The sequence below is a fragment of the Bos taurus genome, chromosome 25 (assembly GCF_002263795.3).
Source record: "Bos taurus isolate L1 Dominette 01449 registration number 42190680 breed Hereford chromosome 25, ARS-UCD2.0, whole genome shotgun sequence".
NCBI classification, from domain to species: Eukaryota; Metazoa; Chordata; class Mammalia; order Artiodactyla; family Bovidae; genus Bos; species Bos taurus.
The window spans coordinates 27999896-28015155 of record NC_037352.1 but is presented as its reverse complement, the minus strand read 5'-3'; the positions used below and the strand labels follow the sequence as shown (position 1 = coordinate 28015155).

The window sequence follows — 15260 nt, the reverse complement described above, 5'->3', positions numbered from 1 at the left end:
ACTGTACTGCATATCTGAAAGTTGCTAAGACAGTAAATCTTAAAAAGTTCTCATCACAAGAAAAAAAAAATTATGTGACTATGATGTTAATTAATTACTTATTGTGGAAATCATCTTGCAGTATACACAAATATCAAATCATTATGTCATACGCCTGAAACTAATATAACATATTTGATTATACCTGAATTAAAAAAATTTTTCCGACAACAAATTAAAAAAAAAAAAAAGATGTTGCTTCTTCTCCAATATGAAAATCTATTTTATTTCTGGAAAAGAAAAATTATGAGGCAAGTGATAAAAGTGGTTTACCAAAAAAAGGGGGGAGGAGGGACAGAAATGCTATAGAACTTTAGAAGTAAACTTTTCCCACAAGGAAGAAACATGTCTATTAGTGCTAAGAAGGGTCAGGAGGAAATCTCTCTCCTATTTTGGAGATTATACCAGAAAATTGTGAGAAGCACAGTATCACGACATAGTAACGACTAGATACAATGCAACCGTCCCCTGCCTGTCGGTCCTTTCAGATATAGTGGCTTGAGACCCCATTAATGCAACATTCACAAATGGATAAAACGCTAAACACCTTGTCCAGAGGCCTAACAGACAAGGAGATTTCTAAAAGCCAATGGCTTGACCATCTCCTTCCTGTTATGACTAGAACCCATTTAAGATGAACCTTTAGGAAGGAAAGAATACGGCCCACTGTGTTAATTCTACTACCTTCTACATATATCACACAATGAAGACTTAAATCTCCTCTAAGTCTTCCTGAGTTTAGACCCTGACCTAAGAAAAATTGACGAATATATGAATTGTTCTTGCTATACCCAGAATTAACCTATCAGATGGTTTTGCTATTACCAAACAACACCCAGGTATAATAGAAAGTAAGCAGAAATAATGGTCTATCTCCGCTCTCACCAACCTTTTTCCTTCCTTCCTTTCTTTCCCCAGCAACCCAACCCTCAAGCCCCCAAATTCCAAATCTGTTGCTGCTGCTAAGTTGCTTCAGTCTGGTGAGTCAACTAAACTCTCACTTCCAAAATGAAGGTGTTAATACCTATGAGACCATTATGAGGATCAAAATAATAACTTACAAAAGCATTTTACAGCTAAAGAGTGTTAATTTGGAAAAGGCACACATTTTTTAATAGAAAATTTTTACAAACAGAAACAGTTCCAAAATAGATACTTCCATCCTATGAAGGCATCCCAAATGAAGATCTAAAATCTCTAGCATTTGGAGATGGTTGCCTACATGAGCTAGAGCCTTCTCAGCTTTCCTGAATTACTGTGTGTGATTTACCAAGCTAAGAGCATTCCAAAGTCCACCAGATGGTGCCATCTCTCTTATTTTAAATGGGAAATCCAAATGAATTCAGTCATTTCTAACCAAAACTAATTCAGCAGCCTTCAGAAGCAGAGGGCAAACAATCAGAGAGGAAAACACAACAGTGCAAAGCAATTTACCTCATAGTTACTGAGCAGTGCAGCATTGGCATCCTTCCTGCAAAACAAAGCGAACTGTCATTAGTCTGGGTTCCTATCCCTCTGTGGGAACAAAATATATAAAATAATCCCTCTGTTAAGATTCAATAGTCCAGTTCAGAAACTTGGGGACTACAACCCCCAAATTGAGAAATGTCCTAAATCTCACTGGTTTAGCTGGCGATGCAAATTCAGAGCAAATTCTCCTCTTTAAAACTGAGGTATATCACAAACCCATTATCAGGTAGGTTACTAAGATACTCTACTTATCCATGGTCCAAGTAGGCAGAAGTTAAAGAGAAGTCAGACATCAAGAGGAAGTTAGCAGTAGGAAGAACCCGTGGGCCAAACCACAGGAGTAGGGGGATGGCAATAAACAGAGGGTGCTAGAATTAGCTGGAGAAACAGAGTGCCGCCTCATCCCACAGCTATGCCCCTCTCCAGCACCTCTGCCTTCCACCAGCTGTCGACATTTTGGGCAGCTAAGTTTTCCTGCTGGATCACCAGAAATGAGACCCTTAACACTAACATCACTCCTGGAAATCCCAGCAATGTCAGGAATCCTGCCAGATTGGCACAAAACTCCCAAGGTGTTTATCTTCACTGTCAACTCAACAGGCAGAGTTCACGTGTAGAGCAGTGGTCAAAACCCTGACCCCTGTGCAACAGTCAAGGCAAAATGTCACTTTCACATATGAATGAGCGCAGCAGTGTAACTTGCATTAAATGACCACTGATCCATTCTACAGTATCGCATCAAAAAGTACATACTGTTCTTAACGGTCTATAGTAAGAATGCAAATTAGTAACAATTAAGAATTCAGTTTTGACCTACTGTATAGCACAGGGAACTATATTCAATATCTTATAATAATCTATAATGGAAAAGAATCTGAAAAAGAATATATATGTATGTATCGCTGAATCACTTTGCTGTATACCTGAAACACTGTAAATCAACTCTACTTCAATTTCCAAAAAACACAGTTTTGAAATCAGACAAATCTGGGTTCATGTTCCAGCTCTGCCACTTACCTGAGTTTTAATGAGTTAATTACCACCCCCTAAGCATCCCCATATAAAACAAAAAGTGAAGATAAACTAGTACTCAGAAGTGTAGCCTGGATTCTAAATCCAGCTCCATCCTCCATTAGATATGTGAATTTGGGCAAGTTATCGAACCCTTCTGTGCTTACATTTCCTCATCTATAACATGGCAATTATAGTACCAACCTCCTAAGATTTTTATAGGATTGAGCTGAAACACGTGAAGTACCTGGAACACAGTAAGGACTCAATAAACACCATCTATTACCACTTCTGCCTGTGCTACCACCACCTCTTCCTACTTCAAAAAGCTGTTCTGAGGATGAAAGGAAAACACAAATTTTAAAAGTGTAACAGCCGGTCGTTTCCTAGGATCGCCCTAAAGGAAAGCTGTAAGACATCATTTCACTTTAATTCTCACTAAGAAGCCTGTGATGTACGAGCTATTATGATTCTTCCTCATAGATGATGAAACAGGTGCAAAGATTAAAAACTGTGCTCAAGGGCACACAGTAAAAAGAAAAAACTGAAGTGGACAATAACTATGGGATTGTAAAAAATAAAACTGGATGGATATCAGTAACACAGAATCAACTCACCGAGGAGTTTGTATTTGACATAATGTGCAACAGAAATTACTGTCTGTTCTTAAACTAGGAGAGGGGCTGTAAGGTGAAAACCAGGACACAAAGTTTCAAAAACATGGGCGGTTTCCCCAGTCAATAAATAAAGCAAAACAAGCAAGAAGTTGACACAGCATTCAGCCGAGACCTTAGGTCATCACACAGTGCTGTCAGCACCGTAATCAAAAAAGCACAAGGCTTACCAAAGGTTACCAGTCATTCAACAGAGAGCCAGGATTTCATCAAGTGAGGCTTTGCGCAAATGACAATGGCATTTAGGTCACAGAGAATATATTTAAAAGGAACCTGACACAGGAAGGATAATGCATAATTAGGGGCCATGACAAGGTTCATTTAAAACTGGAAATGACAAATCAAGCCACATGTCATCCTTGACTACTTAATCAGGAAGTCAGCTCAAGAGCCCTCTTATGATCTCTGCTTGAAATTGAATTACAATTCCCTGGGTGCCATAACATTCAGGGGTACCAAAACAGCCCTTCCTGGAACAGGGTGGTGAGGAATTACAAATGCTGTTCTTTCTCAAGGCCAGTGGATGCATCCCAGGTACCACTGTGACAAGTTCATCTCCAAGTCCCAGCCCCTCCTCAGTCATGCAGACTATTCTAGGCCCTGGGAAATCTGTCCTGGCTGTTCAAGTACTGCCCCACTGCCCAACCATGCTGTTAACTGAGAGAATCCTGGGAACGTCTCCTGCCTTTTCTAGAGTCAATATACAAAGGATAGGCGCTCCCTTCCAGGTATATTGTCATGAACCTGTGTTTTGGGGCCAGGAGAACAATGGATCTTACTGCATCTTGCACTCTGGTGGGCACAGCTAATTTATCCACTGATATTTTATTAGGAAGATATTAATATATATATATTTTTTTACCCAGCTAAATACTAATGGAGTAAATGCAAAAAATTCTAGGCATTCCTTCATTCAATAAAATATAGGGCTTCCCTGGTGGTCCATGGTTAAAATTCTGCAATTTCACTGCAGGAGGCACAAGTCTGATCCCTGGTCAGGGAAGTTTCACATGCTGATTGGTGTGGAAACACAACAACAAAAAAATCAATGAATACAGTGTGTTTTTACTAAGTCCTAAATTAGTAGTGTGTATTGCGGAAATTTTTTTTAATGCAGCTTTTATCCTGAAGAAGTTACTGTAACCACCACCAACTGGCAGGCTGCTGAGAACAGGATATGGTGAGATTTGAGAAACATCTTAATCGAGTTATCTAACTCAACAGCACCAATAATGATGATGTGATGCACTGAGAAGGAAACATGCCTTATAGCAATCCAGTCCAAAAATGGCTCATTTAAACCTAGTTAAGAGGATATAATCAGACAAACGCAACCTGAGGAACCTTCTTCAAATCCATTGGCCCAGATTCTTCAAATATCACTATCATTTGTCCTGATACCAATGTCACAAAAAGAGGCTAGGAAACTGTCTTAGAGTGAAGGAGGTTAAAGAACCCTGGCAACAAAGGCAATGTGTGATTCTTGACTGGATCCTAATACAGTGTTTCCTAAATCTAGCTAAAACATTATTAAGACAACTGATGAAATTTTAATATAGATTGCATTTTAATAATAGTGGTTATATAAGCACTAGGGATCCCTGATGGCCCAGACGGTAAAGCGTCTGCCTACAATGCTGGAGACCCAGGTTCGATCCCTGGGTTGGGAAGATCCCCTGGAGGAGGAAAGGGCAACCCACTCCAGTATTCTTGCCTGGGAAATCCCATGGACGGAGGAGCCTGGTTGGCTACTGTCCATGGGGTCACAAAGAGTCGGACACAACTGAGCGACTTCACTATCACTATATAAGCACTAAATTCCCCAAGTATGATGATGGTATTACAGATACATAGGAAAATGCCTTTTTAAGACTGATAACATGACACAGCTATAATTCTCAAATAGTTCAGTAGAGAGTGAGAGAGTGTGAGAGTGAGAAGTGTGTGTGTGTGTGTAGAGAAAATGCATGCATGCCTACATGGTGACTCTAGGTAAAGGACATACAGGTACTTGTGATGCTCTTTTTGCAACTGCTACATGGGTTTAACATTTCTCAAGGTAAAAACTTGAGAAAAATGGAGATGTAAAACTAAACAATTCCAGGTTTTTTAAAAAAGACATCAGTATAACTTGTAATTAAGGACCCTCTCTTCCAATTTTTTTTTCCTTCATACTCTCTTGTAGGACCTAGAATAGTACTGATATTACTTATATTTAAAGTAAATATTCCAAGTGAATTTTAAAGACTGTGTGAATCTATACTTACAAGAGGGCAGTCGTTTAAGCTCCTTAGCTGACTTGCTATTTGAAATTTAACCTGTAAAATCTGCTTAACTTGCTGAATCAATTTAATGGACACAAACAACTACTGGAAAACCAAATTCTGAATAAACAGGACAAAACGATCTACTGACAGACTTTCCTTCGAGGCACACATGCACAAAGAAGTCCAAGCAAACAGTGCCTAGTTATTGTCATGCAGTCAACTCTTACGAACACAATGACGAACGGAATTGCTCAAATCTATGTTACTGATTGAAGTCCTGTTGGGAAAAGCTAAACTCTGCTCCAAGAAAACTGAGCAACCTTCAAAGTCAATGAACAAGTTAAAGTGTAGCATGCACTTGGGAGCCAGCAAACAAAGTATCCTCTTTCCAGCCCTGTTCCTGACCTGCTGTAGGACCTCTTAGCTAATGTCTCTAAACATCAGTATTTCCAGTTGAAAGATGAAGGAAATTCTGACACTCTTTCAAAAAGATGATACAGAAGAAAGTCCATTTTTCCTAACTCTGTATCTTAACTTCAAGAATAACAGGATGAACACAAAGTCTTCCAGGCATATAAATAACCCAGAGGCATTAGACAAAGTCAGTCAAACAACAAATATCTCATGCATACAAATACTTAATCTTGCTATGAATATTTGGTATCCTTTCATCTGACGTGATGGTGAAAACGTTTTCATTTTTCAACTCTCCCTTTCAACCAAATAAAGCATAAATATTCCTTAACCTTAAAAAACTTCTAGTGTATATTATACGTATCATTCACATACACTAGGTAGTTAGGAAAAAAAGTAAAAACTCACGGGACTCTTCCATCCGTGCCTCCTCACTGCAGGTCCTAGGGCTGCCTGGCAGAGGTACAACACATTTGCCCTCTCAGAAACCCAGGGGTCTCCTGAAGATCCTGAGGACCACACTGTCCGAGATCACACCTCATGCTGGAGACCAGCCAAGATATGAAGTTAGGCGTCCAGACCATCCCATTCCAGGGGCCCTGCCATCCCCAAACCACACGCCTACCTCAGAAAACCTCATTTTCCCAAAACCGCTAGCCACAGAATTCTTGATTGATCAATGACTTCTTGGAAGAAGTGGGCAGGTTACTACCGGAGAAAAACTTCTTGACTGAAATCATTTCACTTTGGAAAATCAGAAAATTGATATGCTAAGCAATCAAGAAACTAGCTCATTAATTTATATTAATTTAACTTCTTAAACTACTAAAGTACTATTTATATTACTTCACTCAACAAGTACAGTTAGCCCTCTGTATCTGTGGATGTGAAACCCACAGACACAAAACTAGTAAATACAGAAGGCTGACTATATTTGTCAAGGCCTACTGTATGCCAGGTGCAGTGCTAAGCGCTAGGTGAACACACACTGGTCCCTGCCTTCATGGTACCTACACTGTCACGAGGAAGACAAAGCACCAGACAAACATACATCTATTATTGTAACTTGTAATTATTTAAGGGGAAAATAAACCAAGGTTCTATGAGAACCAAAAGCAGGACTGACTTCAGATTTACCAAAGAGGAAAAACACTGAAAAAGGATACTCAACCTGAGATGTCAAAGAGGTAAGAAAAGGGCAGAACAGGAGCAAAAGTATACCAGGAAGAAGGAACAGCAGTGCAAAGCCCTGGAAGTAGCAAAGGGCTTGGAGGGTTACCCTAATTACTTGCCTACCAGTGGAAAGTGTGTGTGTGCAGGGGAGGGTATATGACAAGAGACCACGCTGGTGAGTGCGTGAGGTTAAACAGGGTCTTGTGGTCCTACTAAGAAATGCAGATATCCTCTAAGCACAACAGAAAAGCAAGGAAGGATTTTTACACAGAGAGTGATTTGATCTAATATTTTAATTCACTTTGGCTGCTGTGTGGAAACAGAATGGAGGGGGCAGGGCAAGCGTGAAAACCAAAGGCTATTGTTTAATCCGAACCAGAGAAGACTGACAACAAAATTAGCAGCGGGGACAGTGAAAAGTTACTGCGATCAAAATTCATTCTTAAGTTGGAGATGACCGGAGTGGCTGATGGACTAGATTTAGCGGTGAGGAAACAGGGCTCAATTTCTGGTCAAGGCAAGTATATGGCAAAGAGAGAAGGGCTAGAAATACATTCTAGGGAATCATTTTCATATAGATGGGTAAAATGACCAGGGGAGACAGTATGGCGAGTAAGGGTCCCAGGACTGAGCCCTAAAATGCTTCAACATTTAGAAGCCAAGCAAGGAAGGGGGTTCCAGGAAAGCAGACAGAGAAGTAGTCCTTGAGGCAGGAAGAAATCCAGAAGAGCATGTCACAAAGCCAAGAGTTTCTGTATCAATTACTGCCAAGGGATGGAGAGAAAGCTGAGGTCAGAAAATCAACTTCTGGGCTTGACAAGATAGGTAAATCTACATAAGACCCATTTCTGCAGACCAGTGAGGACGGAAACTCAAAGAATGACGGAAAGAAATAAAGAGTAAATGACACTTCTAAGAAGTTTTCTGGTGAAAGGAAGCAGAAAAGGAGCCACAGGTAGACAGGATGTGGGGACGGACAAGGAATTTTTTTCTACTCAGCAATTTTTACCTTTATTCATATGCATACCAAGTGTTAAGTTGGAAAACTCAGTGGCCACAGGACTGGAAAAGGTCAGTTTTCATTCCAATCCCAAAGAAGGGCAATGCCAAAGAATGTTCAAACTACTGCACAATTACACTCATTTTACATGCTAGCAAAGTAATGCTCAAAATTCTCCAAGCTAGGCTTCAATAGTACATGAACCCAAAACTCCCAGATGTTCAAGCTCGATTTAGAAAAGATCAAATTGCCAACATCCGCTGGATCATAGAAAAAGCAAGAGAATTTAAAAAAAAATCTACTTCTGCTTCACTGACTATGCTAAAGCCTTTGTGTGGATCATAAACTGTGGAAAATTCTTTAAGAGGTGGGAATACCAGACCACCTTACCTGCCTCCTGAGAAACCTGTATGCAGGTCAAGAAGCAACCATTAGAACTGGGCATGGAACAACAGACTGGTTCAAACTTGGGAAAGGAGCACATCAAGGTTGTATATTGTCACCCTGCTTATTTAACTTATATGCAGAGTACATCCTGAGAAATGCCAGACTGGATGAAGCACAAGCTGGAATCAAGATTGCTAGGAGAAACATCAATAAACTCAGATATGCAGACACCACCCTTATGGCAGAAAGCAAACAAGAACTGAAGAGCCTCTTCATCTGGTCCCACCACTCCATGGCCATTTTTATGGCTCTTGATACAGGCGAGTCTTCAAAAGAACTGAATCAAGTTATATTATCATCAGTAGTGTGTGAGAATTACTACCCCCGCCCCCTGGTCTGGCCATACTTTTAGTATTTTTAAAAAAGTGTATGTGTGAAATGAAGTCTCAGTGTCGCTCACTCATAAATTACTCCAGGTCACCATCTAGCCCTTTTCACCTGTCGATGCCTGCCTTGGCTTCCCAACTGAGTCACAGCGAGGGGACCAGGACTGCCTCCATCCATTGGCAGAGTTTAGTAAGACAAGGGATCTTTTTTTAAGACAGATAAATTAAAACAGGTTTGTATGCTGACAGGAAATGCTTAGTGAAGAGGGAAAAACTGATAATGGGTTGGACTAGAGTAATATATGTCCATGTTTTTTCAAGTTTCATATGAAACCCCATTAGTGGATTGCACGGAGAAGGCAATGGCACCCCACTCCAGTACTCTTGCCTGGAAAATCCCATGGATGGAGGAGTCTGATAGGCTGCAATCCATGGGGTCGCTAAGAGTTGGACATGACTGACAGACTTCACTTTCACTTTTCATTTTTCACTTTCATGCATTGGAGAAGGAAATGGCAACCCACTCCAGTGTTCTTGCCTGGAGAATCCCAGGGACGGGGGAGCCTGGTGGGCTGCCGTCTATGGGATCACACAGAGTCGGACACGACTGAAGCGACTTAGCAGCAGCAGCAGTGGATTGCAAAATCAATTTAGTGGGTTAACATTCTATTTTAATAAAAGAGAAGAGAGTATCAGAGTGTATGGTATCGTCTTAGGAAACTTTCATTTACATATAGCTACTGTGCTTTTTTTTAAGCCTGAAAAACACTAGTACATGTAGACATTAAACACGAGGCACAAAAACATAAAGGAAAATATAAGTATTAATCAGTGCCAAAGAAAACACAATATGCGGATGACTATAAGTTAACGTAAAGGAAATCAACCCTGAATACTCATTGGAAGGACTGATGCTGAAGCTAACGCTCCAATACTTCGGCCACCTGATGTGAAGAACCGACTCTTTCAAAAAGACCTGGATACTGAAAAAGACTGAAGGCAGGAGAAGGGGACACAGAGGACGAAGTGGTAGGATAGCATCACCGACTCAATGGACATGAGTTTGAGCAAACGCCGGGAGATGGTGATGGGCAGGGAAACCTGGCGTGCTGCAGTCCACTGCGTTGCAAAGAGTCGGATACGACCGAGCGACTAAACAACAAAGTAAGTTGTCAACCATGGAAAAATTCATTACACAATAGGCGCAAAAACTTCCATTTGCACGAGGAACAATGAGCAGACACGGAAAAGGCTATGCGGAGTTAAAATTGTTAGAATGGCTTTTACCCTCGACACACACACACACGGCTAAATACACAAACTTCCCATCAAACTCGGAGAGCACTTCTTCTGACTAAGGCCTCCCCAGGAGCCCACGGCCCCTAAACAAAGCTCCACCCCAGGATTTACCCATCTTTCCTTCTGGTACCTCTAGGCTGGACCCAGGGCTTTCTACCTCAGTCCCGGTTCCGACACTGAGCCTAGCTCCCCACGGTGACCCCTGCAACAGGAGTGAGTGGATGAGGGAGGGAACAGGCACTTAAAGGCAGCTGGGCCAACTTGCACGCCGCCCCGCGACCTGGGCACGCGGTGGGAGTGGGCGCGAAGGTCAGCGGGCCAGAGCGGGAGCCCCTTCCTTCCAGCGCGCCGCGACGAGAGGTCGCCCCAGGCCCCCGTCTGCCGGCTCCCAGGGCCGAGACGTCCCGAGCTGTGAGCGTCGGCCCAAAGCCCGCTGCACGCCCGCGAACCACTTACACTTCCATGTCTTCTCCGCCTCTTCTCCTCGGGTCACCAGCACACGCCGAGCTCCAGGCCGAGAAGCTGCGGCTCCCGGCTCCGCGCCGCACGCCCCAGAGCCGGCTCCGCGCGCCGCGATGCACGCCGGGATCGCCGCGATGCACGCCGGGAGCCTGGAGGACGCCCGCGGGGCCGCGAGCGGGACGGGCCCCTCTGGCCATTTGAACGCCTATGCTCTTCGCCTGTCTCGGAATCAGAATGTTAAGCGTTTGCGAGAACATTAAGCTCACGTTTTCGTTGTCTAGGTTGTATAGAAGTAGTATTAACTTACATTAGTAAGTTTCCAAAGACATAATCGGATTAGCAGGTCTTTGCGGCGTTAAAGACCCCTCAGATATTAGCGATGGCTAGTGGCGAGGCGGCCCGGAGCTGTATTTCTGGACCTGGGTGCTGGGTACGCGGTGTGTTCCGTTCCGTTTCTGAAAATCCATTGAGCTCCATGCATAGGTGCACTTTTCTGTATGTGTGTTATACTTGAATAACACGTTCTAAAAGGTGGGGGGAAAAAAAAACAAAAAACCTCAGCCTCCTTCCATTTCCCATTCATCGGCGTTACTTAGTAGGGAAGTGTAAAGAACCTTAATGAGAAGCACAGTCTCTGACCTTTCGGCCTTTCTAGAAAGTTGCCCAAAGGGAATTATCAGATACTTGAAGAAAGATCGCTGTGTAATGATAATGTTGCTGAGATAGAGCGTAAATGCTCAGCAATGAGGAATTGATCAATCTTGTTTCATCCATACAGTATAATATATGTAACATGAGAAATCATGTAGCATAATTTATATGCTGGGGAAATGCTCAAGATAGGATTTTTAAAAGATGGAAAATGATGTGGTATGACTAGTAATTTAAGGAAAAATAAGCATGGGGAAAAAATATCTAAGAGTATTGGCGCTGCTGCTGCTGCTGCTAAGTCACGTCAGTCGTGTCCGACTCTGTGCGACCCCATAGACGGCAGCCCACCAGGCTCCCCTGTCCCTGGGATTCTCCAGGCAAGAACACTGGAGTGGGTTGCCATTTCCTTCTCCAGTGCAGCGAAGTGAAAAGTGAAAGTGAAGTCGCTCAGTCGTGTCCGACTTTTAGCGACCCCATGGACTGCAGCCTACCAGGCTCCTTCATCCATGGGATTTTCCAGGCAAGAGTACTGGAGTGGGGTGCCATTGCCTTCTCCGGTATTGGCGCTAGAACCACCTAATCTACTAAGTTTTGTGTTCTTACAAAAAGACATCAACAGAACCGTCAGTGTCTTATCTTCTGGATTTTTGGTATGTTTGAAATATTCCTTTAAGACTGGAAGGAAATATGCCAAAAATGAGAATGACAGGTGTCTTTTGTTTTTTTAAGATGCTATCTTTTAAAATTTTTATTTATTCATTCATTTGGCTTCTCTGGGTGTTTGTTGTGACATGCGGGATCTAGTTTCCAAACTAGGGATGGAACAAGAGCCCTCTGCACCGGGAACATGGAGTTTTAGCCACTGGACCACCAGGGAAGTTTGCGGTTGGTGTCTTTAGACAATGAGTCAATTGCTAATTTTTTCCCACTTTTTTTATAGCTATAGCAGTTATCATTTACTAAACATTCTCTTTGCAAGGTTCTTGATAAGTGCTTTACTATTCCATGATTTTAACAGTTAACAGTGCAGGCTTTGCAGGCAGCCTGTGATTCTATTTACCTCCATCACTTTCTTAGGGGCCATTTAACCTTGGGAGTTTACTTAACTTCTCCTAACCTTAATTCCCTAATGTATAAATTATGGATCTGTTAGATATCTAAAGTGCCTAGCACATACTAAGTGCTCAACAAATAATAATTACTGACAGTACAGTCATGACACTCTATTCGGTAGTTTCCTTTGTTATCCAAATTTTACTACTGAGGAAACTTGAGCCAAGCTTGGTGAGATTATAATTTACCCAGAGTCACTCATCTAGGCCTGTAGGGATTTAAACCCAGGCAAATCTGAACAAATACATGAAGTGTATTAAATTGTTAATAGTGATTAATGACTGGATAAATGCAACATGCAGTATTAATACAATGGAATACTATTTAGCAATAAAAAGGAATGGAGTACTTATACATGCTACAACATGGAAGACCCTCAAATACATGCTAAGTGAAAGAAGCCAGACACAAAAGACAGCATATTATATGATTCCATTTATACGATATGTCCAAGAATAGGCAAAAAGAAAAAAAAAACAACCTTTAGAGAGGAAGTGGATTAGTAGTTGCTGCTTAGGGTTGGGAGCGGGTAGAGGTGGTGATGGGAAGCTGATGGGTACTGAGTTACTTTGGAGAGATACAAAAATGTCCTAAAATTAGATTGTGATAATGGTTGCACATTCCTGTGAATTTACCAAAAAAACAATGAAGTGTACACCTTAAATAGGTGAATTGTAAGATATTTGGATTATATATCAATAAAGTTATTAAAATGGTTTTTACCGGTATTTGCCTGTGACACCTGCATTGGAAGGGAAGTGAGGGGAATTTTTAACATTTAACTTTACACATTTGCAATTTTTTAAATGTTTTTCAATATACATGTTATTTTATTTTATTTTTTTACATGTTATTTTAAAACTACAAAATAGAAAAAAAAAATTTTTGGCCAAGCCACATGGCTTGCAGAATCTTAGTTCCCTGACTGAAGGTTGAACCCAGGGCCACAGCAGTGAAAGCACCAAGTCCTAACCACTGGACCACCAGGGAACTCCCTACAAAAGTATTTTTAAAACAATTAATTTACTTTAAAAATCAACAAGTAAATCAACAAGTAAATAAAATGCCAACCCAAACCCAGATGGCCTAATTCATGTGGAGATTCCCCGTTGTGTTATTCACTCAACAAACATGTACTGATGGCTCACTGGGTGGTGATGATACATATATGAAGAATACACACCTCCTGCCCTGGCCGGCTGCCAGCCTAGTTGTGAACGAGCTCTGGACATCAATAACTACAATCCCCTGTGTTTAGACGCTATGGAACAGAGGAGGGGATGACTAATGAGGTGGAGAGGCGTCCCAAAGCCAGGGGTGTTTGAACTGGGCGCAGGGAAGAACACACAAGGCCAAGGCTTCAAGGATGGGCTGCCACAGAAGAGGTGAGTACTTCTGAGGGCCCCATGATAAGATGGCTACACTTGTTTCTCTGACAGATGCTCCCCTAAGACTTTTCAGGCCATATGCAGCCACCCAATCTATCCCATGGGGACAGCCAAGTAGTCAGGAGACAGGCCCAACCCCAAGGGAAGGCTGCCCGCAAGGAGCCTGCATAAAAAGGTAACCCAGGCCACATAGCTGAAATTCCTGCCTGGCCTGTCCCCACTCAGAGCCCCCCTGCAACTTTCCTAACTTGAGGCTGCCTGTGGAGTCTCTGTTGTTCCCCTCCAAAGCACATTATCCTAGAAAATAGTTTTGTTTTTTTTTTCTTAACAGCTAATTTTTTAGGCAGAGGTATTAAGTACTGGATATACAAAGGGCTAGAACAAGAGCAAAGATTCATGTATGTCCTCCAAGGAGAAATATCCTGTTGAACATTAAAGCATTCAGGTTTAGAGCTCAGAAAAAAATCACAGAGCTTTTGAAGGTTTAAGTAGAAATTGAAGCCTTTAAAGTGAAGTCACCCAGGGAGAGTCTAGAATACTAAGATTTGCTTGGTGCTTACAAGCTGCCAGAGAGCTGATCTGAGCCTTTCACAATTGTACACTCATCGAATCCTCACCAAATCTCCTTCAGGATATGTACCAGGCATGGTGTTAGCATGGTCTCATTCACTTCTCTCAGGAGTTCTCAGAATTAAGCACTATGATCAGCCCGAGTCACAGAGAGGACAGTGAAGCTCACAGAGTGGTCAAGAAGTGTCCAAGCCAGGGTTCTCACTCTTATCTGGTCAACTCCAACCTCGCCTGTCTTCTGCCAACATTAAGGATTTCTCCCTGTTCTACACTAAATTCTTCCTAGACCCTTTTGCTGTACCAATGTGGACATTTCAGGGGACAGAGACCAGACAAAGTTTCCAGTCTCCCAAGGAAGGTAAATTCCATACAGCACTCAGGTCTCAGCTGAAAATGGGTATGATTCATTGTCTGAACAGTCCTGGACCGCCAAGCTGGCAAAGAAAATGAACACAGATTTGCTTGGAGTCAAGGCTCCCCAGATGGATGTTCTTGCTGCCTGCACAGAACACTGGCTTTGTGGTCATACTCCTGAAGGTCATTCTCAGCTCTGCTACTTCCTAGCTGGGTGTTTTGGGACTCCCAGCCTCAGTATTCTCATCAGCAGAATGGGAATAATTATAGCATTGACCACAGAGGGTGGTTGTGAGGATATAAGTACATAATCGCTATATAATATGTTCAGCATAGATAGAGCCTGGCACACAATTAGAAGTCAAGAAGTATTAGTTATCATTGTCATTTTGTTTGTTGTTCTATTTATATACTGGAAATGCCTCCGGCTACCTCCAAATTTCTTCCTTAACCTTTTCTTCCCTCAGGCAGGAGCCAGAGCTTTGGATTTCTGAAGATGCTCAGGAGATGTGATGATGTAAGAATGTTTCCTTTCCCTCCCAGTCTCCCTCTTTTCCTGGGAGCATACAGGAGCCCAGAGCTAGACATCTGCATCAGTGGGG

At 42.1% G+C, this 15260-nt stretch overlaps 1 protein-coding gene across 4 annotated transcripts in view; it reads right to left on the bottom strand.

Annotated features, from left to right (window-relative positions):
* The window catches only part of CRCP (CGRP receptor component), a 49784-nt gene that overhangs the window by 32368 nt on the left and 2156 nt on the right, over positions 1-15260 (bottom strand). Inside the window, 3 exon segments of one of the 4 annotated variants that reach the window (NM_001077870.1) lie at positions 1474-1510; positions 10577-10800; positions 10890-11106. In NM_001077870.1, coding sequence (NP_001071338.1) covers positions 1474-1510; positions 10577-10584 — 45 coding nt within the window. In that variant the 5' untranslated portion in view covers positions 10585-10800; positions 10890-11106. 4 annotated transcript variants of the gene reach the window in all.